The sequence below is a fragment of the Rhinichthys klamathensis genome, unplaced genomic scaffold, assembly GCF_029890125.1.
Source record: "Rhinichthys klamathensis goyatoka isolate OS25496 unplaced genomic scaffold, OSU_Roscu_1.1 h1tg000165l_1, whole genome shotgun sequence".
Taxonomy (NCBI): Eukaryota; Metazoa; Chordata; class Actinopteri; order Cypriniformes; family Leuciscidae; genus Rhinichthys; species Rhinichthys klamathensis.
In genome coordinates this window covers 4,489,273-4,514,915 of record NW_026606697.1, presented here as the reverse complement: position 1 = coordinate 4,514,915, position 25,643 = coordinate 4,489,273, and the positions used below count along the sequence as shown (strand labels likewise).

Genomic DNA, 25,643 nt, shown 5'->3' with positions numbered 1-25,643 from the left:
CACTACTGAGCTGCACAGACATAAGAATATGGCACGAAAAATCTTAAATGACAAAAATGCTCTCAATGTTTAATCAACATGAATAAAAGCATAAAAAGGTTTTAAAAAGTTGATTTTCTCAAGGACATACAAAAATCCAAAACAAATTTAGAAAAAAAATGACAGAATTGAGAGGATGATTTTAGATATGTTGCTTTAAATATTTTTTTGTGAAAGCGTGGACTCATATTTGGGTGAAATGAATAGAAAACTGTTCTAAATACGCTTTTGCACGATTTTGCATCTGCGCCGCCACATAACACACTGCCAAAAATAATGCTTGCGTTTTCCCCCTCTTCCTCTTCCATTTCTACACCACAGAACATTTTTTTTCACTAATATACAAAAGATAATCCACATGAAATGAATTATAGTGGGTAAACTACAAAAACTCACGTAATGCAATTCAGGGTGAGAAAGACAAATCATGACCAGCTTTATACATGCATTACCATGACAAGTTTTCTGTTTAATGCTACATTTAAAAAAAGTAACCTTTTTTGGGACAAATTATTTATTATTTGTATCCAAAATTACACATTTTTCCCATTATTTAATGCATTCAGATCACAATACAGAATAGTAAAGCTCTTCGGTTTGCAAAAAACAACAACAAGCACAACAGAAAGAAAAATCCTTTCTATTATTAATTACAAAACACAGTGAAGGCCTATATATCCCAACATAAACATGAGCAACTGAATTCCCTTTTAGGCAGCCTATTGGTTTGAAAACAAATTTGGACATATTTATGAGATTAACATTGGCTGATCAGCCAAACACAGAAAAGGCAATGCATGAGACGAACAGAGAAGAGCAAAAGAACACTTACACAAGATGGAGCAAACGTAGATTTTGCACATCCTTCTGTAATGTTAGGTTTTAAAAAAAAAGTTTATGATAGGCTAATAAGGCATGCAGTAGTTTAGCCATTTGTTTGTATGGTTGCAGCTTGTGTTAGGATGTGACATACCGTCTCTGAATAGTAAACATTGTTTGGACAGATCCTAAGCCATCCATGTTCATCATTGATATGAGTAACATTCACTTAAGACGTACATAACAGCATTAAATCTCCTGTAAACCGGAATCGCTGGTATAAATCAGGACTTTTAGGCCTCTAGTGACTGGTACCCATTACTTCTCCATTTTCTGCTGATAAGATAAGCAATGACTACAATGACGATGAGAATGATGAGGATTATGCCCACAGCGATGGGAATACGGTAGTCCGGTTTATCAGCCATGCATAGATCATCTGTTGGACAAACACAAATAGGGCACAGTGAACTTGAAAGAAACAAAAGTCTGTGATCATTTTACACTATGCAATTTTCTGTCAAATCTGTCAACTCAAATCTGAAGACTGGCTCTGACTTTCGGCACCTATAGCGTCGACTCATCCAAACTGTAAATCTCGGCAAAAGTTGTGTAGTGTTTTCCAGTCTTAAAATAGCAATAATTTAGTAGATACAAATATACATAATACTTAAACGGGTGGCCAAAATTGCAGACACGATTGCTTATTTACAGTTGTATTACAGATAATTTAATTTGCATGACTTTTAAATTGTCATGTCAAATATTAAAAAAGCTATTTAAAAAAGTAGCTGATTTTCATATGATTTAAAGGGTATAATGCCCCTTATACAGTAAAATAAGTATGTTGTTCCCAGAGTGTGTATGTGAAGTTTTAGCTGAATAACCCTACAGATCATTTTTTTACAGCATGTTAAAGTTGTCCCCTTTTGAAGGTCAGTAAAAAGTGACTTTCGTGTGTGTTCCTTTAAATGCAAATGAGCTGCTGCTCCCGGCACAGAGGGCGGAGCTTCAAAAACGTGTGTGTGTTGTTAGCAGCTACGATTACCTCACGCAGACAAGCACTAAATTGTCAGAAACTGTTCTGCCTTTAATGTTTAAACTGGAGTCAGACAATGATGGAGAGACTCAAGAAGAAGTGACAACATGCAGAATGCAACAACATGCAGAATGCAACAGGACGTTTCTGAATGGTTAGTTGACAAATTTATGTAGCTGATGTGGAGTTAACTGTCTTCAAGTCATTGATTAGCATATTTTGTCATGATAATCTATATAAATCACTTGTGTGGAAACTGTTATAAGATGCCTACAGAGTGACATGCTATTGCATTTGTGTTTACGTACTGTATTGCATGTGAAAAGACGGATGCGACAGCTTGAGCAAACTCAAATGTGCTCTACTACAACAACTCTTCCTCTTCTCAACATGGACTGCATGTTCCCAGGGGCAGGGTTTATGTAAATTTTAGGCTTGGTGATGTCACTAATCCGGGAGGAATGTTGTGTAGTCCCTACCAGCTGTTTATTGTAGTCCTTAAAATATCTTCCTTTGCTTTGAACTTTGACCGTTGTAACTTTGCAGTTGTTGTTTATGCTCAAACAGCAACATTACACACTAACTAAAGTTAGAAAAGTGAAATCATAATCAACCACCCCTTTAAAAAAAAACATGCATCCACATTGGTTAATAATATGTTAGGTAGTCTGGTAGCCAGAAGGAAACATGGCCCTCACAACACAGCACAATAACCTGCAGCACCATGGAGAGCACCATCAGAGGATGACACAAGGTTGAGGCTGCACAATGAGGTTCAGGACCAAGGATAGCTCCAACACAGGTGTGCACAGTTTCCCCCTCTGACAGGGAACCTCAGCTGCAAGCTGTTGGGCCAATTAGCGGCCACATAAGAGAAAGCTAAGCAGCCACAGTAGGAGAGAGAACAAAGGAGGTGAACACACACTGAGTGCAGACCTGACCCAACCACGAACTGGAAGATAGAGGCCTAGGGGAGGACGTGAGTAGCCTGAATGACATCTGCTAACGCTACACTTCTTCTGCCTCCCCTTTAGATATAAATTTGATGCCAAAAGGAGCTACCGAAGAAAGAAGGAAAACCTGAGTTACAGTTTTGTCCCCTTGGCCCTCCCACATTTTTTGAAAAATAAAAGTTACGTTTGTTGCATTGAAACTCTGCCTGGTGAATTGTTTTGAGTTAAACCCTCCAATTCTGGCCCGTGAAGGCTACATATGGTGTAGAATGCGGGCAAGTTGAACCTCGCACTGGATTCAGACTGGGCAGACGAAAAACAATAAGAAAATGGAGGAGGCCCTGACCGCCATTCTGCAGGCTCAGACCACACTGAACGCAGCAGTCACCGAGCTCTGCCGAAGGACTGAGGCACACGGTAGGAGACCCCAAGATTACCTGACCAAAATGACTAGAGAAGATGATGTTGAAACCTACCTCGATCTCTTTGAAAAAACGGCCCAAAGAGAGAGATGGCCCAGGGCAGACTGGGCGAACCTGATACTCCCTCTGCTGACCGGGGAAGCACAAAAGGCCTGCTGTGACCTCACCGTTCCTGAGGCAACCAATTATGACGTGGTCAAGAGAGCAATTCTCGCCCAATATGGATTCAGCCTGCCTGCCAAGGCCCAGCGCGTCCATTGCTGGGAATACCAGGCATCTCTTCCAGCACGCGCACAAGTGATCACGCTATCCCGCATGTTGAGAAGCTGGCTAGAGGAAGGGGATGGACCACCTGCTGTGGAAAGAATAGGGATTGATCGGTGCACACGTGGCCTGCCTGGCGATGCAAAAAAATATGTGGCTCAACAAGGACCACAAAATGTGGAGGCTTTAATTGCACTCCTAGAAAACCACCAGGTGACTGTGAACTTGTTGAAAACAGAAACAAATAAAAACCCCTCTTGGAAACCGAGGCAAGAGCCTCCTAAGAAGTACCCCGAAGCGGTCACCAAGGCCACCAAAAGCCCAAGGAAACTGGAGAGATGAGAGGCCTCCACGAGATCCTGTACCGTTCCGATGTTTCACATGTGGAAGGGAAGGACACCTGGCTCGGGATTGCCCAGGCAGAGAGGAACTCATGCCCACGGTCAGTACCTCAGAATCATCAAGGCTCCAATGCCATTTCCTCACAACCTGCTGGGCCCATGAGGGCGTAGCGGCCCCTAGGGTCCCTCTTAAGATTGGGGGCAGGGACACAGAAGCCCTTATAGACTCGGGGAGCATGGTGACACTGATTCAACCAAGGTTTGCAGGGCCCTTCAGGGGAAGAGAGATATCTGTGTCCTGCATTCATGGGGACTCCAGAAACTACCCCACTGCTAAGCATGGTTACCCCCCGAGGGCAGTTTAAAATACGAGCAGGGGTTGTGGATCACTTGCCAGTCCCTGTCCTGCTCGGCCGAAACTGTCAAGCGTTTTCGGCCTACTGGACAGACCGAACTGCAGAAGGAAAAAGACCTACTCGACGCAGACGAAGAGACCGTCTATCCAATCACCGCCCGTCGCTAACCACTGCAGGGGCCACAGACACAGAAGCAACCAGCCCTGAAGAGCCCACCAATTATGATCAAGGTATGGAAGACGGTTCCGACCCCACTGCCACTGCATCAGAAGATCCTGAAGGTGTACAGATACTTGACGACATAGAATCCCATGAAGTATTTTCTGAATTTCCCCCAGCAGAAACCCTCCAGGGAGGAAGGCTGGGACGGTTCGGCACTGCTCAACTACAAGACCCGGCACTGAGCCAAGCCTGGGGGACTGTGCAGGTAGTTGAGGCGCAGCTACAAGACGGGGTGAGTAGACTCACGTACCCACATTTCATGATCAAGAATAAATTGTTGTATAGAGTGGATCAGCAAAGGGGTGAAATTGTAGAGCAGTTGTTGGTCCCCAAGCCGTATGCCTCTAAAGTGTTGTATTTAGCCCACACTCACCTGCTGGGAGGCCATTTGGGGGTGGAAAAAACCTACGAAAGAATCATCACCTGTTTCTATTGGCCCGGCGTCAAGAAGGCGGTTGAAGACTATTGTCGTCACTGTGCTGAATGTCAGCTCCACAGCCCCAAGGTAACATATCGAAATCCCCTTATTCCTTTACTGATCATTGAGACCCCGTTCAGCAGGATTGCGCTGGACATTGTTGGGACCCCTGCCAAAATCCAACCGGGGACACAGATATATTCTAGTCATCCTTGACTACGCTACCCGGTTCCCAGAAGCGATACCTCTCCGGTCAGCCACCTCAAAGGCTGTGGCCAGAGAACTGGTCCAACTCTTCAGCTGGGTGGGGATAGCAGACGAAATCCTTACGGACCAAGGCTCGTGCTCCATGTCTACCGTGATGAAAGAGACCTGCCGACAAATGAATGTAAAGCAACTCAGAACCTCCATATTCCACCCCCAGACTGATGGGCTGGTAGAAAGGTTTAACAAAACCCTTAAACAAATGTTAAAGAAAGTAATTGATGTTGATGGGAAAAATTGGGATCAGCTCTTACCATATGTCTTGTTCTCTGTTCGAGAAGTCCCACAGAGTTCCACTGGTTTCTCACCCTTTGAACTCCTCTATGGACGACGACCTCGAGGGATGCTGGATCTCGCCAAAGAGAGTTGGGAACAGCAGCCATCACCCCACCGCACCATCATTGAGCATGTTGAACAGGTGCACGACCGAATGACGAAGGTCTGGCCCATCGTAAAGGAGCACATACAGCAGGCCCAACAACAGCAGGCCAGGATATACAACAGAGGGGCACAGATTAGAGAATTTTACCCTGGAGAAAAGGTACTAGTTCTAATCCCATCCAACGAATGCAAATTCCTGCCCAGGTGGTTGGGACCCTATGAAGTTATAGAACAGACAGGCCCAGTCAACTACAGAGTACGCCAACCCGGCGAAGGAAGGGCCAACAAATCTACCATATAAACCTCTTGAAACCGTGGCGTGAACCGATTGCCCCGCCAAGCGATGTACTCACAGCCAGTGTCCTCTCCCCTGTAACCCCAGACGTGAAGACGGGTAACCAGCTCTCCCCTAGACAAAAGCAGGAGTTACGAGAGCTTTTGTGGCGGAACCGTGATGTCTTCTCTGATCTCCCGGGACAGACCTCTCTTATAGCCCATGATATAGTAACAGAACCTGGGAAGGTTGTTAGAATTCGACCTTACAGGATTCCAGAAGCTTAAAGGGAAGCCATCCAGAAGGAGGTAAAGAAAATGCTTGAGTTAGGAGTGATCGAAGAGTCCCAAAGTGCTTGGTCAAGTCCCATCGTCTTAGTCCCAAAACCAGATGGAAGCACACGATTCTGCAATGATTACAGAAAATTGAATGAGATTTCACAATTTGACATTTACCCTGTGCCAAGAATAGATGAGCTGATTGAACGGTTGGGCCCCGCACGTTTCATCACAACCCTGGACTTGACAAATGGGTACTGGCAAGTACCTCTAACCCCTCAAGCAAAACCAAAAACCGCCTTCTCCACTCCTGAGGGAGCCTTTCAATACCGAGTTCTTCCTTTTGGGGTCCATGGGGCACCAGCCACATTTCAAAGACTCATGGATAGAGTCCTCCGTCCCCACCAGCAATACGCTGCCGCCTATCTGGACGACATCGTTGTCCATGACAAGACTTGGGAAGAACATCTCCACCACTTAGAGGCTGTCTTACAGGCATTAAGGTCAGCGGCTCTCACGGCAAACCCCAGCAAGTGTTCACTCGCCCAGGAAGAGGCCAACTATCTAGGGTACACTGTTGGGAGGGGAAATGTGAAGCCCCAATCTAAGAAAATTGATTCCATACTCACCTGGCCCCGGCCTCAAACCAAGAAACAGTTAAGAACCTTTCTCGGGCTAGTTGGCTACTACCGAACATTCATCCCTGGCTTTGCCACAAAAGCAGCCCCCCTAACTAAATTGACTCGCAAATACCTCCCAAATCAGGTAAAGTGGACAAGAGAACCAGAGCAGGCCTTCGCCGCACTAAAGCAATCCCTCTGTTGCGAGCCCATCCTGCAAGCCCCAAACTTCAACAAACCCTTTGTTCTACAAACAGACGCCTCGGAGGTAGGGATTGGAGCCGTCCTATCTCAGTTGCAGGATGGTATGGAGCACCCAGTCATGTTTATTAGTCGTAAGCTACTGCCCCCTGAGAAGAATTATGCCACAATTGAAAAGGAATGTTTGGCGCTCAAATGAGCTATTGAGAAATTGAGGTATTACTAGTTTGGCCGAAAATTTGTCTTAGTAACTGATCATGCCCCGCTGAAATGGATGTCTCAAAACAAAGGGAAAAATGCACGAATCACTCGCTGGTTTCTTCACTTGCAGGACAGTGGAACACCGGGCTGGGAACTCTCATGCGAATGCAGATGCCATGTCTAGGAGGCATGACTCCTCTGGGACGTACACTCCAAGCGGAAGCTTGGAGCTGGAAAAGGGGGTATGTGGTAGCCAGAAGGAAACATGGCCCTCACAACACAGCACAATCACCTACAGCACCATGGAGAGCACCATCAGAGGAAGACACAAGGTTGAGGCTGCACAATGAGGTTCAGGACCAAGGATAGCTCCAACACAGGTGTGCACAGTTTCCCCCTCTGACAGGGAACCTCAGCTGCAAGCTGTTGGGCCAATTAGCGGCCACATAAGAGAAAGCTAAGCAGCCACAGTAGGAGAGAGAACAAAGGAGGTGAACACACACTGAGTGCAGACCTGACCCAACCACGAACTGGAAGATAGAGGCCTAGGGGAGGACGTGAGTAGCCTGAATGACATCTGCTAACGCTACACTTCTTCTGCCTCCCCTTTAGATATAAATTTGATGCCAAAAGGAGCTACCGAAGAAAGAAGGAAAACCTGAGTTACAGTTTTGTCCCCTTCCCCCTCCCACATTTTTTGAAGAATAAAAGTTAAGTTTGTTGCATTGAAACTCTGCCTGGTGAATTGTTTTGAGTTAAACCCTCCAATTCTGGCCCGTGAAGGCTACAGTAGCCTTTGGACTTTATAACAGGCCTACTTTTTCTTAGCACTGGTTGTTTAGAGTCATCTGGCCGGTCTAACCAGCTCCTTTGCATTCCCACATTTGCACCAATCTTTGTAAACAAGCTTTACGAAGTGTGTAGGGCATAATGGTGAACGTGATTTCACTAAGTGCACCATCTTTGTTGATCCTGGAACAATATTCCAAACAACCAATCAGATTTGAGTTTGTCACGTTTAGGCTTACAACCAGTGCTTCTACATCAGTGTTATTCACCTTCATCTGGAATATGCTGATTATGAATATACTGATTTTGAGTTAGGAATATGACACAAAATATGTTGATCCAGGAACATATCTTACTTTTAAGATTGTACTCACTTGTGCCAAATCCCTTGTTTTTGATGTTGAAGGCCTGAAGTCTGTAATTGGTCAGATCTAGACTCACACCGTTCCCCATGTACACGGTCTCAGCACTGCAGGAGTAAGAGTGACCCGGAGCCGCGGAAAACAGCTCAAGAGACTCGTTCTTCCCTGTGTATTTTCCCAATGCTTTGTTGACAAAAATAAAAAATAATTTGATCAAACATATACGAAATTGTAACAATAACAGTCATAATTATAGTGAAAACTCTTCCACTACCACTCATGTTTGAAATTGGGAAAATGTATTCACATTGACATAAAAACGAATGTCCATGTTTTTTTGCAAAGACATATTGATTTTTAGCCTGGTTAAAACCAGACCATTCTCAGTTGTAACTGAGTTATGGTCTGGCAAAGCGTCATAGACAAATCATTTCCAGAGGGGCGTCACCAACGGACGTCACGGATAGACCTAAAACCAATCAGAGCGATGAAGGAGATGACGTATGCAGAGCGGCGGAGAAACATCTCCGAATATTGTTCTTTGCTCAGTTTTTAACAAAAAGGAAACGTTCAAATCGCTTAAAACAGACGCGATAGCGGATTCGAACGAGTGATGTTCAACGGCGGCATCCATCTTTGTAATGTAGGCTACAAAATCTGCTTCAAAATCCCAGCGCTGTCGTCATCGTGTAACGCCCGCCCCAACGTTTCTGATTGGTGCCTCGATTTTGACGGATTGGAAATGGGCTTGAATGAGCTCTTTGCCAGACTAACTTTCAGAGCAAATCTAAATTTGCCGGAAGTTGTCTGGGTTTTCCCAGGCTAATTGATTTTGAATTCAAAATGAAATGCATTCATGCATATGAAGTTTTCACAGGGAAAGTGTTCTTCACTATGTTTATTTGTTTTATTGAGGCTTGGCTATTTATATTACTTTAAAATAATTTTCATACAAGAATTCTGTTTTCAGTAGATTTTTGAGGAACCAATGAGTAAAAAATATATATATATATAATTTATTAAAGTAAATATTTAACCTCTTTGTTTAGATGCCCAATACGAAAACGGTGTAACTACAGGTAACAGTTTGAAAGTCCTGGGAATAAATTGTTGAAAATTGAGGATGTGTGTTATTGTTTGTGTTTTACAAGGCAAAGTGTACAGTCATATGGCAGGGAATTTACCTCCACGTTTGAAAGCATAGGTCAAATCATACTCCACTAACTCGACATAGACCTTTTGTTTTGTTTCATCCTGTAAAGTCCAGAGAAAAAGATCATTAGAATGTTATCCAAAATACACAAACACAATAGAATAGGAACCATAATGTTTAATAAAACCATCAAACAATTTTCAAATCACAACAACAATCCTGTAACAATCAATAAACCACCAGGGTAACAAACATTATCTACATAACTGCATCATACTGATATGATGTGGGTCACCATATCATAATCAATCAGCTGAGAACACCTGGTGCCTCCCTGTGAGCTTATTGGTCACGTTGTTTGTGAGAGTCGTTTATACTTCCTCCTTAAGTGCCTCAAAGTTCTGTTTTCAGACCACACAAACTCAGGTTGTACTGAAAGATACATCAATTATTTTTGCAAAAAAAGTCCACTAGCCTGATATAAACTAACTACAATGGTAATCGAATCTTCTAGATCTTCTAAAGGTATATGAATTATTTTGTTGATTCAATTTCATCATGCATGACAACAGTGTTTAGAATAGTTTTATTTGAAAATCCATAAACAGACTTACATTTTTAAAATTTAGGATAAATTTGCCTTCATCAAAACTGAGAATGATATTAGCCGTTTTCTCCGAACATTGTCCACGGGAAGTAGTTTTGCTCGGCTGAACAATGAATGTGCCATTAACCTAGAAAGACAGAAATGTTTCAGAAAAATGGATAATATTTACATGGAATATGGAGAAATGACAAGGTAGACAGTGTGAAGGATACAAGCGGTTAAATATAATAAGCAGAAATAGCATTTGGATGTACAGTAGATCTATCATTACAACAGAAAGCATCTTACCTCACTGGTGTTCACACGGATCCCGATTTCCAAGTCAGCCAGAATACAGATATTGCCTTTTCCATCAGTAACATTATAACTCCCCTTTGTCATGTTGGTGGGTGGCGTTGGCGCTGGAGGGGCAGTTGTCTTCGGGTGGTGGGGTGTTGTATTCGGGTGGTGGGCTGTTGTCTTCGGGTGGTGGGCTGTTGTCTTCGGGTGGTGGGCTGTTGTCTTTGGGTGGTGGGCTGTTGTCTTCGGGTGGTGGGCTGTTGTCTTTGGGTGGTGGGTTGTTGTATTCGGGTGGTGGGCTGTTGTCTTCGGGTGGTGGGCTGTTGTCTTCGGGTGGTGGGCTGTTGTCTTTGGGTGGTGGGCTGTTGTCTTGGGGTGGTGGGTTGTTGTCTTCGGGTGGTGGGATGTTGTCTTCTGGTGGTGGGCTGTTGTCTTCGGGTGGTGGGCTGTTGTCTTCGGGTGGTGGGCTGTTGTCTTCGGGTGGTGGGATGTTGTCTTCGGGTGGTGGGCTGTTGTCTTCGGGTGGTGGGCTGTTGTCTTCGGGTGGTGGGCAGTTGTCTTCGGGTGGTGGGATGTTGTCTTCGGGTGGTGGGCTGTTGTCTTCTGGTGGTGGGCTGTTGTCTGGGGGTGGTGGGCTGTTGTCTTCGGGTGGTGGGCTGTTGTCTTCGGGTGGAGGGCTGTTGTGTTCGGTTTGACCATAAAAGCTGAACTATATTCACCTGAGGTGAGAGCTAAGGAAAAAGATGTAGACTTGTGATGCAGAATTGTGAGAAAATTTGTTCCCAAGCATGAGCTACATCTGCCAAAAGAATTCAGTGACAAAACAAAAGATTCATAATTTAAAAATAATAATAATTACCTATATAAAAAACATTTAGCTAGGTAAACGTTTTTGAGAAGGAAGCAAGAAAAATACGCAACAGAGAGCCTCCATCTGTTTTGCACATGGTGTTTACATACATTCACTTCCACCCAACAAGTGTGCGCGCTCACAAGTACACAACGTTAGAATTTCCCAATAGGGAAATGTGATAATTCACTTCAGCCACTTTCATGTGATGTGTGAACCTTAGATTAGCCGCATAACAGAAAGTGCTGACAAAATAACTGACACTTTCTTTGCTTTAGGGAAAGTTTGTTTAATAGTAGACAAAAATGTGCACTTGGGTTAGGTACACTCTCAGAAAAAATGGTACAAAAGCTGTCACTGGGACTGTAGGGGGTGAATTTAAGTTGATTGGGTCACTTTTTGCCATTGAGATGACTGGGTAAAAGTGTCCCAATAAACCTTAAATCCCCCTCCCCTTTAAAAAGGTTCTAATTTACAAAATAATATGTACACTTTTGGTACAAACATGTACCTTTAAGGTACTATGCACTCTTTAAGTACAAAGGTGTATTTTTGAAAGGGTACCACCCCAGTAACAGTTTTCTGGACTGCAGGGACTTGTACTTGACTTGTATGTTGCAGCACAGTCACTTCCTTTTTGAAGAAATCAGTCAGTTTTATGCCTTGCACTTTATTGGACATATAGTACCATATGTTAGTATTTTTTCAAGTTCCAGAATGCAGAATCCACTACTTAGGCTAAACCACACAGTGTTTAATTAATGGTGGACACACAGTGTAATTTATAATTTCCTTTCAAAGCAAGTAATAATGTAAAATAGTGTACTTTACCTGTTGCAGCAATGAAAACCGCGATCAATAATAATACGTGATTCATTTTTACACCTTTATTCAGATGTACCTGACACAAAAACTGGCTGGATCGTCAGCTGTAAAGCAGAGCAAGAAACTAGTGTCGAAAGCCTGTAACACAGTGCACTTATTCCTCTGAAACGAAACCCCTGATAGAGTAAAGGAAGTTCTTTACCACACTCGCTTTGAGTGTTTGTCCAATCACAGTCCGTGAGACAAGCGTCCCAGAAATGTAATAAAGTGACCTTGTTAGCTTTCTTTGGAGAAAACGAAAATTAACAGACGATATGGGATTCTGTCTTCCTGTCGGTTTTACTTGTTGAAACATTTAGAAGAACTGCTTTTATGATAGGCTACATTTATATCGTGGCAATATTCTTTAGCCTAATACAGATATTTATTGAGAATCTTATTATGTGGCAACCAAGCAGGTCTTAGTTGTTTTTCCTCTCTTTTGAATTTTTATGTTTAAAAATGTTTTTGTAAAAAATATAATTAAAACCACATATATTCCCATGACACATAGGCTATGTATAGCTTTTTTTATGCTGCCTTCACCTGCTATCGGAATTATTGTAAATACTAGTTTCCTACAGTAGGTAAAAATTGGACACGAATGACCTCTCAAGTCGAATTTACCACTGGGAAGCTCGGAGCTCCCTGGTTGGTCAGGCCATAAACTTTAAACATGGCGGAGGGGGAACGATTGCTGCTGTGACTGATATTCTTTATTCGTTTTTTCTGCAACAGCTATATCGCCTTGTTATGTAATTAAAGTGATGCACATTTACATATATGAATGATCATTTAAAGCATATTGTACAGCGTAAATAGCCCGTATTTGACTGAAATTCCAGAATCCTTGGCAAGCTATCTTGACTATAGCATGGTGGATATTCATATTGTCACTGTCAGCCCTGCTGGAAAAACAGCTAAAACCAGACAACCAGTTTAGGTCTCCCTGGCTGGTTTTAGAGGGGTTTTGCTTTTTTTTTTTTTTTTGCTGACCAAGCTGGTCTTAGCTGGTCAAGCCGGGAGACCAGCTTAAACCAGCTGAACACCAGTTTGGCCAGGCTGGAAGACAAGCTTAAACCAGCTACTTCCAACTTAAACCGGCTAAGACCAACCAACCAGCCTAGGCTGGATTTAGCAGGAGGGGTTTTCAGCAGGGAGTGAAGGGGACATTAAATATCATTTCGGATTTTTCCAAAAATAGCAAGAATAAACCTGGTGTCCTCCATGATTCCTGTTATTTCCAACAACAAATCAGTTGAATGTGATGAGCTTGTAATAACGACTTTAAAAGTGGAAAGTAGGAATGAAGCACATGAAGGCAGCATTATTTCACATGGGTTTCCTCAAGGGGGCCGCCATATTGAGAATATTAGGGATGAGTCACGATTTTCAAATATTCGATTAGTTGATTTAATTATAGAATATCGAATAGGTGGTGCGATTATTGTCTTTTAGATTATTGTCTAAAAAAATCGCTATGTTTTCGGTGCTGATGTAGTGGTTCATGTAACCAGAGGGTGACGCTGCCATGTCAGATGTCACCCTGAAACTGTCACAAAGAACCAGCAAAAGTAATGATTATGAATATGTCAAATAAAGCAATGAGACATTTTAATTGTTTATTAATAAACTAGTGTTTTCTGTGTCAGTGTCGGCTGACTCTGACAATGAACCGAAACTCAGCGTATAACTTAAGCTACTTGCCTGACAGACATGAAAAATATATATGTAGAAAGCTTGAAATGTCTACTTTTAAACAAAACAATTCAAAACGAAGCATTGATTAAAATTAAGATACAATTTATACAAAATGAAATTCACTTTAAAGAAAGGCTTTCTACAAAACAAAACTTAATGAAGTGCTCAAAATCATGTCTGACTCTGATCCCCTCCATGTGTCTCCCGATATATTGCGCTTATGATCCTATCTTACTCAAATAAAATAACTTACTACTTGCCAATAAATAAAGACAGAAGCTTTAAAATAAATCAATAATTACAAAGGAAACCAAAAAATGGTATCAGTTAATTCTATTTGCCTTCATAAGGCCAATAGCTGTAGTTGTTAAACTCAGAAATTGAGTTAAGCAGGAAGTGTTTTTGCTCATCATTTATGTGACAGAAATGCAGAAAGTGACATTTTGACTGCACTGACCTAAAGGATTATTAGGAACACGATACTAATACTGTGTTTGACCCCCTTTCGCCTTCAGAACTGCCTTAATTCTACGTGGTATTGATTCAACAAGGTGCTGACAGCATTCTTTAGAAATGTTGGCCCATATTGATTGCAGTTGATAGAGATTTGTTGGATGCACATCCAGGGCACGAAGCTCCCGTTCCACCACATCCCAAAGATGCTCTATTGGGTTGAGATCTGGTGACTGTGGGGGCCATTTTAGTACAGTGAACTCATTGTCATGTTCAAGAAACCAATTTGAAATGATTCGAGCTTTGTGACATGGTACATTATCCTGCTGGAAGTAGCCATCAGAGGATGGGTACATGGTGGCCATAAAGGGATGTACATGGTCAGAAACAATGCTCAGGTAGGCCGTGGCATTTAAACGATGCCCAATTGGCACTAAGGGGCCTAAAGTGTGCCAAGAAAACATCCCCCACACCATTACACCACCACCACCAGCCTGCACAGTGGTAACAAGGCATGATGGATCCATGTTCTCATTCTGTTTACGCCAAATTCTGACTCTACCATCTGAATGTCTCAACAGAAATCGAGACTCATCAGACCAGGCAACATTTTTTTAGTCTTCAACTGTCCAATTTTGGTGAGCTCTTGCAAATTGTAGCCTCTTTTTCCTATTTGTAGTGGAGATGAGTGGTACCCGGTGGGGTCTTCTGCTGTTGTAGCCCATCCGCCTCAAGGTTGTGCATGTTGTGGCTTCATAAATGCTTTGCTGCATTCCTCGGTTGTAACGAGTGGTTATTTCAGTCAAAGTTGCTCTTCTATCAGCTTGAATCAGTCGGCCCATTCTCCTCTGACCTCTAGCATCAACAAGGCATTTTCATCCACAGGACTTCCGCATACGGGATGTTTTTCCGTTTTCACGCCATTCTTTGTAAACCCTAGAAATGGTTGTGCGTGAAAATCCCAGTAACTGAGCAGATTGTGAAATACTCAGACCGGCCCGTCTGGCACCAACAACCATGCCACGCTCAAAATTGCTTAAATCACGTTTCTTTCCCATTCTGACATTCAGTTTGGAGTTCAGGAGATTGTCTTGACCAGGACCACACCCCTAAATGCATTGAAGCAACTGCCATGTGATTGGTTGATTAGATAATTGCATTAATGAGAAATTGAACAGGTGATCCTAATAATCCTTTAGGTGAGTGTATATTATACATAGGGTCGGGTATCGTTTGAATTTTAACGATTCAGATTCTGCTTATCGATTCCTAATTTCGATTCCAGTAAGATAAAAAAATAAAAAATAAAAAATTTCTTCACATTTAGTCTTATTGGAAAACATTTAATTCCAGCTGAATATCAAGAACAAAAATCAACAGGCTAAAAAACACTTATGCAAGGAACGTTTGCCTGTGGTTTAAAAACAACTACCACTTTAAGAGTTGCCCAATATAGTTACACATGCCTGCAGTTTGAAAATGCTTGAATGGTTTATAAACACACTAAACTCCCTTTTTCTGTGAGTGTGCTTTGAATGTGTGTGCACAGAAAACAGCCCGAGTCGTCTCACGGTTGAATAGTTTAAAGTCATATTGAAATCAAGCGGCAACCTGTCTGTCTCTCTCTTGAAACCAACACGGAAGTGACTTCTGGAATCTGAAGCTAGTCTGGAAGCCAGTCCTGATGCGATCTCATCACGGTGAAGAGCAGGAAGGGACAGGACAGCGACCTTAACCTGGGACTGAAAGAGACAAAGAGAAAAGAAATTCAAACTTAACACCCTCAAAAAACAATCATCGCTTTGATTATCCTATTCACTAGGGATGCACCGATACCATTTTTTAAGGATCGAGTATGAGTACTGATATCTTTTTCTGGTACTCGATGATACTGATACCTGTTGTACTGTTTTTTGTTTTTTTTGTGATGTGGCATTTTTCCAAGAACAACACAATGAAACTAATAAATAGGACAGCATCTTTATTACGAACAACTTCAACTCAAACTTATTATGAAAAAGAAATCATTCTTATGTGCTTATTATTCATTTTCAAAGCACAAATTTCTTCTTAATCTCCTTAGTCAGATCTGGATACGGCCTGGATCCGGCAGGCTGCAGGAAAACCTCGGGATAAACAAAGACACTAAAGTTAGCGTAGATGCCATTCTTCTTATGATGTAATGAGTACATCTGGATTTAAGGGAAGTGTTCCCAATTCCGGCTGACCTAATCTATGCAGCCTAACATTGAATTATCGAAGTCTATAATGTATTATGTGTATGCTAGGTCAAAGAGATGTGTTTTTAGTCTAGCTTTGAACTGACAGAGTGTGTCTGCTTCCCGGACAATGGTAGGAAGACTGTTCCAAAGGTTTGGTGCTAAATAAGAAAAGGATCTACCGCCTGCAGTCGATTTTGATATTCTAGGTATTATCAACTGGCCGGAATTTTGAGATCGCAATAGACGTGAAGGACTATAATGTTTTAAAAGTTCACTCAAGTACTGCGGAGCTAAGCCATTTAGTGCTTTGTAAGTAATCAACAATATTTTAACATTTATACGATGTTTAATAGGCAGCCAATGCAGTGTTGACAGAACCGGGCTCATATGGTCATATTTCCTGGTTCTGGTAAGAACTCGAGCTGCTGCGTTTTGAACTAGCTGTAGTTTATTTATTAAGCGTGCAGGGCAACCACCCAGTAGAGCATTACAATAATCTAGCCTTGATGTCATGAACGCATGAACTAATTGTTCTGCATTTGTTAATGAGAGCATATGGCGTAATTTAGATATGTTTTTAAGATGGAAAAATGCGGTTTTACAGATACTAGACACGTGACTTTCAAATGAGAGATTTTTTATCTGCCTGTCTTGTCATAAAGTGCCAAACTAATATCACAGAACAAATGTTTCTCACATAATAACACGAAAAGTGTAGTTAAACATTACAGTGTACTGTTAAATTTGGGTGAGCAACACTATAACTGCAGGAAGAGTGTTAATTTTATTAAGAAATATGTTCCTCACAGCATTTTTACACTTTGTTTTTGAAGAAGGCAGTCAGTCAATTAGGATTATTTTTCAAAAGTAAGTGGCAGGTCCTTTTTAAGGAACAGAGGCATCTCTGCATGTTCATCAATAACCCTGCTTCTGCTTTCATTCAGAATTTGTAATATGGAGCTTAAAAACCTTTTACTTTCCACGCTACTCCAAGGGGCTGAAAGATATTTTTGTGCCATTTGAGCCAGAGCCGGAAATCGCAGATTATTAACTGCCCAGTACTTGAAGGGTTTGTCTGAATGATGCACAGCGGTCTCTCCAAGGTATGCTTCCAGCTGTATGGTAGCAGCTCTTGGAGCTTCGTTCATAGATGTACATCCATCTGCAATTTCTTCAAAAACATTGTCCAGACTGGTACCTGGCTGGTTAGTGTAAGCAAGCAGTGTAGGTTAGTGTAGTGTAAGACTTTTGAAAGCTGGTTCTCTGTGCTCCTCAGCTGTGGCTGAAACTCTGAAAACTCTGTTTTCAAAAAAAAAATTCACACATTTGCACACCAGTTTTCAGATCACCATTTACAAGGTTTCAAACCTGGAAAACAAACTAATACAGTGGGAGAACACTGACAAATTTGAAACTCTGAAAAATTGTTTGCGCAACATCGTAAAAAAAAAAATTGCAGCTCTGAAAAAGGAAATCTCAAAAATAACAATGTTTGCAGAGATATATATATATTTTTTTTACATTTTGCAAGCTTGCAAAACTTATTTTTCGATCTTGCAAAACTTTTTTTGTAAGATTTTGAGTTTTCGAACACTTAGTTTTCAACCTTTCAGAACTTTATTTTCACTTTTGAATCATGACAGGATATTAATCCCATACAGAATTGGGATCTCGCTTGAGACATAATTATGATAATAATCTTATGTTTTGGTAAATACTCTAAACTTTTATTACCTTCGTCTGATATCAATCTCTCTGAAAACGTCCTCGGGTTACGACTGTAACCCTTGTTCCTTGAGAAGGGAACGAGAACTGCGTCGAATGACACTTTGGGGGAACCCCCCTCAGCGTAGCGCCTCTGAAGTATGAATGAAACTAAGCCAATCTCCGATTGGTGTTGCGTCATGACGTAATGTGTGACGGCACATAGGCGGAAGCTATAAAGGGACGCCGGCACACATGAGATGTCTGGTTCTGTGATGAAGCAAGCGCTCCCAGGCAGGGGAAGGCGTGGCCAAGGGACGCAGTTCTCGTTCCCTTCTCAGGGAACAAGGGTTACAGTCGTAACCCGAGGACGTTCCCTTTCGAGGGAACTCCAACTGCGTCGAATGACACTTTGGGGGAACGAGTGCCCACTACGCCACAACGTGCCCTGCCTGCCCTAGTGTGAAGCTGCTCACAGGCACACTTAGGACGAGAGCACAAGAGAGCCGGGTGTTGAAGGAATGTCCAGACTATAAAACCTAATAAAGGTATGAGGGGTGGCCCATCCTGCTGTATCGCAGACCTCCTGGATGGGGGCCCCTGCGAGAAGGGCTCTAGAGGACGCCATGCCTCTGGTAGAATGAGCCTTCACGGCCAAAGTTGAAAGCATACCGCGCACCTGGTAGGCCGTGGAAATCGCATGGACAATCCAGTTGCTGATGGTCTGTTTTGAAGCGGGAAGCCCCTTCCTGGGCGACCCGAAACACACCAGCAACTGGTCCGACTTCCGCCATGAAGAGGACCTCTGAATGTAAATACTTAGTGCTCTGACAGGGCAGAGCACGTGAAGTATCTCTTCATCCGCCGTCACGTGAGGTGGAGGATGAAAAGCCTGCAGAACCGTAGGCCGTGCCGCACTGGACGGCACCTTAGGCAGATAGCCGGGCCTAGGGTGAGGGATGGCCTTAATGTTGCCTGGAGCAAACTCCAGGCACTCGTTAGATATGGAGAGCGCCTGGAGATCTCCTACCCTCCTCAGAAAAGTAATGGCCAACAGAAAAGCGACCTTCAGCGACAGGTTCTTGGCCTCAGCCAAGGGGGGCGGACAGTGCAGCCTGCGTTCGCTGGAAACCGATGCGACCCTCAGGTCGCCCTGTTTAGGCTGAGGCTTCGCCTGAGAGTGCCATCTATGCCCCCAAGCTCCTTGAGGAGGGGCTCTAGAAGCGGTACTCTTTCACCAAAAAATACTGTTTTAATACTATTACTGTCACGAGTTATGGTGCAGGATGAAGAAGAGGCTGAGACAAGGCTCCAATTCCAACATTTACTAAGATCTCCAAAACAACAAACAGGTACAGGCAGGTTGACAGGCAAAAGGTAACTCTCACATTAACACGTAACATATACACCATGTAACATAGACGAGAACCGAACCAAGACAGACTGAACAGAAGAAACTAAATACAGAGACAAATGAACCATAATGATGTGAAGACAGGTGATACAGATGATGATAACGAGGAACAGGCTGGTAAGTGAGGGAGTGAGTTCAGGTGTGGAGACAAGGAGGATTCTGGGTAGTGTTGTGCAGACAAGGACAGACAGGTGCAGACGAGGACTGTGACATTACTCCCCCCTCCCGGTAGGCGTGACCTCACGCCTTAGAACAGGGGTGGGAGGGTGGGCATCCTGGAGTCCGTGACGGGAAGGCGGACCGGGTGCAGGAGGATGGACTCCAGGATGGACCAGGCGGCCATGGCGGAGCAGGACCTGGGCGTGGCCATGGCGGAGCAGGACGTGGGCGTGGCCAGGGCGGAGCAGGACGTGGCCGTGGCCAGGGCGGAGCAGGACGTGGCCGTGGCCAGGGCTGAGCAGACGAACCCTCGGGCGTCCAGGGTGGAACTGTCGGACCCTCGGGCATCCAGGGCGGTGGAGACCCTTCGGGCGGCCATGGCGGTGTGGACCCTTCGGGCGGCCATGGTGGTGCGGACCCTTCGGGCGGCCATGGTGGTGAGGACCCTTCGGGTGGCCATGGTGGCGAGGACCCTTCGGGCGGCCATGGTGGTGCGGACCCTTCGGGCGGCCATGGTGGTGAGGACCCTTCGGGTGGCCATGGTGGCGAGGACCCTTCGGGTGGCCATGGTGGCGAGGACCCTTCGGGCGGCCATGGCGATGGGGACCCTTCGGGCGGCCATGGCGATAGGGACCCTTCAGGTGGCCATGGCAGAGCCCTATGGCCCCCCCCCAAAAAATTCTTGGGGAGAGTGACGGAGTCTGACAATGACTCTAGAATAGAGTCGGGGACAGGCTCTGGAACAGTCTCTGGCTGGGCAAGCGGTGAGGGCTCATTGCTGGACAGGACCAGTGGAGAAGGCTTTGAGCTGGGCAGGACCAGCGGTGGAGAGGGCTTAGTGCTGGACGGAACCAGCGGCGAAGGGGTCTCTGGGCTGGACGGAACCAGCGGCGAAGGGGTCTCTGGGCTGGACGGAACCAGCGGCGAAGGGGTCTCTGGGCTGGACGGAACCAGCGGCGAAGGGGTCTCTGGACTGGACGGAACCAGCGGCGAAGGGGTCTCTGGGCTGGACGGAACCAGCGGCGAAGGGGTCTCTGGGCTGGACGGAACCAGCGGCGAAGGGGTCTCTGGGCTGGACGGAACCAGCGGCGAAGGGGTCTCTGGCTGGACGGTCTCTGGCTGGACGGTCTCTGGCTGGACGGCCTCTGGCTGGACGGTCTCAGGCTGGACGGTCTCTGGCTCGACGTGGAGCGAAGGCTCGGCTGGGCTGGAGGTCTCGGCGGGACGAGACTCAGAGAGTATGGCCTTCCTGGCAGTACGTGCTGACATAAGTGGGGGATCGGCGATGCAGGAAACCAGTCCAGGACGTCCATATACCAATCCGGTGGCTGGTTTGATGGTGGGCGTGATGGAGATGGCTGGAGACGGTGATTGTGTGGCAATGTCATCAGCCTCACCAATGGTGAAGGTTGAGCCACACAGCCACAGCACATGATCTAGGTACCGGGCAAACGAACCTGGGTTTGCCGTTGCTGGAGCTTGCTGGTACAAAGGTTCATCCAGACCACACCAGAATACGGTCTTCAGCGTATCGTCAGTCCAGTCCACGAGGTGGGATATTTCAAGGAATTTTGGCACATATTCCTCAATTGGGCTACCGTCTTGAAAACAATGGACCAGACGATCGGCTGGGGTGAATGGAGAGTGAGCTGGGTTAACCGGGGTGAGAAGAATTCCCATGCTGACTCTTTACTTGGTCGGCAATTACAGACTCGTAATCTACACGCTGCCTCGGCAAACGCGAGAATCGAGCCGTAACAATATATTTGGCTTTCATCCCTCGAGAAGAAAGTCAACAGGTGTGAGGCTGAAACATCCGACAGCGCATGGTTTATTTTGTAGGCCTACGCGTCGAGATATTTCTCAATGAACACTGCCAGCGCCCTCAGGAGCTGACTGTGAATGCCTTGCACAAAACAGTATTATTTCCCAGATTGTGTGTCCCTATTATTGTAGACTCGTAATCTACGCGCTGCCTCGGCAACGGCGAGATTCGAGTCATTCACAATATATTTGGCTTTCATCTCTCGAGAAGAAAGTCAATGGGCGCGAGGCTGAAACACCCGAACACACGGCTGGGTGTGCGTCGAGATATTTCTCAGTGAACACAGCCAGCGCCCTCAGGAGCTGACTGTGCATGCCTCACACCCACACAGAATCTTTATTGCAGAGTAGACCGAATCTACGCGCTGCCTCGACAAACGCGAGATCCGAGTCACTATAGATTCTTTATTGCAATGCTGACCTTAAATCTACGCGCTGCCTCGGCAAACGCGAGATCCCAGTCACAGAATCTTTATTGCAGAGTAGACCGAATCTACGCGCTGCCTCAACAAACGCGAGATCCGAGTCACTAGATTCTTTATTGCAATGCAGACCTTAAATCTACGCGCTGCCTCGGCAAACGTGAGATCCCAGTCACAGAATCTAATTGCAAAGTAGACTCGTAATCTACACGCTGCCTCGGCAAACGCGAGATCCGAGCCACTATAGATTCTGTATTGCAATGCAGACCTTAAATCTACGCGCTGCCTCGGCAAACGCGCGGTCACAGAATCTTTATTGCAAAAGTAGACCCGTCTACACGCTGCCTCGGCAAACGCGAGATCCGAGCCACTAGATTCTGAATTGCATGCAGACCTTTAATCTACGCACTGCCTTGGCAAACGCGAGATCCCAGTCACAGAATCTTTATTGCTGAGTAGACCCGTAATCTACACGCTGCCTCGGCAAACGCGAGATCCGAGCCACTAGATTCCATATTGCAATAATTTAGGACAATTCTTATGGGACAAACAACACCAAATAAGACTGACAGTTTGACACAGAGCGCTTGCTGGAGAACAAAAAGCTGACATCTCATGTGTGCCGGCGTCCCTTTATAGCTTCCGCCTATGTGCCGTCACACATTACGTCATGACGCAACACCAATCGGAGATTGGCTTAGTTTCATTCATACTTCAGAGGCGCTACGCTGAGGGGCGTTCCCCTAAAGTGTCATTCGATGCAGTTGGAGTTCCCTCGAAAGGGAACACAGACGCTGTCAGCGAACGCAGTAATAGGCAGTGGGCTAGAAAAACACGGTTCAGAAAAATATGACATTGAAAAACTATGTCGTTGTGTTATGGTAAACATGTTATTTACAATGATTTTTTATGAATTCACACTTACCTTAGTCTGATGTAAGTTAAATCTCACAGAAAATACCGGACGCTGTCACCGAGCAAGATTTAAATGAGATCGGGAATAAACGGCTCGAAAACAACGTCGGCCTAGAAAATACAGTTAAAAAAACTTTTACACCATTAAACAAATTTAGATGTTATGTTCTGGCAAACATGTTATTTAAAACAGTTTTATGAATTCACACTTACCATTTATTTTTTCTCAGCCTCAGAAAATGCTGTTGTTGTTTTTTTGAGAGTAGCCTAGGCTACTTGATTGATCAAATTAGTTGTTTGAAACGCATGTGTGGAATTGGATTTTTTTTAACAAGCATAATGTATTAATCTGGTATTTAATGTAATTTAAACTGTAATGCCGAGTTAAAGATAAATAAATAGATACAAATGGTTGCGTTTCATTAGAAAAATTATTCTGTGATTTTAAACCAGTAGCTAGCATATTTCAACTTTATTTAAGCAATAGGCATAGTGTTTGGAATAGCCTACACTGTAAAAAATAAAATGCCATTTTTACGGTAAAATACCGGCAGCTGTGGTTGCCAGAACTTTACCGTCAAAAATATGGTACAGACGTTATTGGTTTTACAGACTACACTTAAAATTTACAGTAATAAACCGCATTTCATTATCTGATATAATGTTAATTTACCAACCTACTTATGTATTAATATCTGTTTTGTACCATTGTACTACACTGACAAGCAACAATCATCACAGCAGTGATGAAAGTCACATGATAAATCAAAGCTCATCACAAGCAGCTCTTCCACAAGAAAGTTAGTATATATAAGCTGCACAGTTTCATTCGCACAAACACTAAACAGCATCATGGTAACACATGAAATTTTAAAAATGCAATAAACATTAATTTAACAACATTAAATGTAACATAAAACTCTAATGTACATAACTGATAAGAAAAGAACTAAGAAAACTAAGAAGAAACATAGTTATTTCAACAAAAATACATAAAATGTGAAGTATCACGCAGGGAATTGTGGGAATGTCAATTTACATTTTTTCACTGTAAATTATACAATGAGTTGTATACAATGAGTTACAGTGCTTCTTAATCCTGGTCCTGGGGACCCACAGCTCTGCACATTTTATATGTCTCCTTTATCTGACACACCAAGTTCAGTTCATAGAACTCTTTCTAGATCGCTGATGATCTGAATCAGGTGAGTTAAAGGTGAACTAAGTAACTTTTTTACCTTAGCTTACCAACAGCTTTGGAGTCATTGTAATGTTTATATTACTGATTTCGTGTTGAATGGTGGTCGTCTCACACCCCCCTGTTGCCTGTGAGCCGCAAAACCACCCTTGCAACTTTGGGCCGGCGAGCCGCTGGCGAGCCGCCGGCCTCAGTGTTAGGAAGTATCATGTGATATCAGGTCTTGCGAGGTAACGAATTGCTTTACGGCAAAAAACAGATCTGATAAAATTCTGATAAAATGAGCATCAAACAGAAATAACCCGGCACCGTATACATGTGGTGTTGGGCTGCACGCAGCTCTTAAGGGGGCCATACCTTATTTCCACTGGTTACAGCGTCCATCCTACTGAACAGGTACCGGTGTACAGGGGGAGGGGATCCGGCCGTGAGTGCGAGCCATCTCTGCGTGAGTGCTATTCACGACAGTACAAGTACTCCACAGCGACTCTAGGGGTCGCTGTTTGACAAAAACGGAATTCCTACTTAGTGCTGCTTTAAATGAGGGAGACACACAAACTGTGCAGAGTTGTGGGTTTCCAGGACCAGGATTGAGAATCACTGGTCTATGGTATTGGGACATCTTTTAACTCACTAAATTAGTTATATTTTGATGTACTTTGTGAACGTCGTATTTTAGTATTTTAAACTACAAAGGTACTAAAGTAAATTTAAAGCAATTTCTCTTTAAAGTGCTATAGCCTATACTTTTCATAAAAAACGTTTAAAAATTTTTAGTATATTTATTTGTCGTTTTTTTTTACGGAATTGCTCAAATAAACATGGATGTCTGTTACGAAATGTTTGAGCCTCATTTATTATTATTTTATTTTTATTATTATTTTTCAGCAGGGTATGCAGTATACATGCAACTTTTTCATGCATTCTGATTCCTTCATATATTGTGTCTTTTGCAGGGCTATGCAAAATATTAATCAAAACCTTCAGTAAATGACATATGTTTTTTTTATTACACTGTATCAGAAAGTTAGTTTATTATATGTAAATATATGGCATAATTTATAGAAACTAGTGCAGTGCTCGTGCAAAATCAGTTTTTTGTGTGTGTTTTTACTAATTGTTGGTTTGGTGTGTTTGAATGCTCATCGTTACAATTACACAGCAAAAGTTCAGGGACATTTTTATTTGTGCATGGTAGAAAGCAAATACTGATACTGACATAATGACATTCAATATGGAAAATTGAACTACATGGTTGCATAACAATTTATAATGGTGATATTAGGTGACATGTATTTGAGGTATCTGTGTACAGGTAGCAGGAGTTTAGATTAGATTAGATTTACATGAGTATGAACTTTGTTGTCATTGTGCAGATTACAATTGAAGAGAAGGCAGTTAGCGTCTAACCAGAAGTGCAAAAATGCAGAAAAGTGCAATGTGAACAGTATAGACAGGTAGTGCAGAAACAGTAGGCTATGACATGATATGATACAGTTAATGAAGTGGTATGGTGTAACACTATAACAGATTCAGTTAACATCCACAAATGAATAAGCGCAACGTTCCAGGAGATACAGCATTCAACATGTACTAAAGTTTTTTAACTCCAAACTTTTTCATAGAACAAATTGT

General features: G+C 43.5%; 2 protein-coding genes across 3 annotated transcripts in view; both read right to left on the bottom strand.

Annotated features, from left to right (window-relative positions):
* Positions 1-940: 940 nt before the first annotated feature.
* cd68 (CD68 molecule) overlaps positions 941-25,643 on the bottom strand; it is a 55,187-nt gene continuing 30,484 nt past the window's right edge. Inside the window, exon 7 of the mRNA XM_056259300.1 lies at positions 941-1,116. The gene's annotated coding sequence lies outside the window, so the exon portion shown is untranslated. The remainder of the gene's footprint in view (positions 1,117-25,643) is intronic.
* Positions 1,123-12,093, bottom strand: LOC130091417 (macrosialin-like). 2 transcript variants are annotated; one of them, XM_056259298.1, is made up of 6 exons: positions 11,964-12,093; positions 10,292-11,013; positions 10,011-10,130; positions 9,428-9,497; positions 8,256-8,426; positions 1,123-1,297 (listed from the first exon to the last, which is right to left on the bottom strand). In XM_056259298.1, exons 1-6 carry the CDS (start codon positions 12,007-12,009, stop codon positions 1,152-1,154), a joined length of 1,275 nt encoding a protein of 424 aa, XP_056115273.1. In that variant the 5' UTR covers positions 12,010-12,093; the 3' UTR covers positions 1,123-1,151. The 2 variants fall into 2 exon arrangements, with proteins under 2 accessions (XP_056115273.1, XP_056115274.1); XM_056259299.1 differs by having other exon boundaries at positions 10,292-11,001.

Coding starts and splice junctions, on each gene's coding strand:
- LOC130091417 (XM_056259298.1), bottom strand. CDS start 12,009: ATGAATCACGTATTATTATTGATCGCGGTTTTCATTGCTGCAACAG. Junction 11,014..11,963: donor GGTTTTCATTGCTGCAACAG/GTAAAGTACACT, acceptor CTTTTTCCTTAG/CTCTCACCTCAGGTGAATAT. Junction 1,298..8,255: donor AAACAAGGGATTTGGCACAA/GTGAGTACAATC, acceptor TTTGTCCAACAG/ATGATCTATGCATGGCTGAT.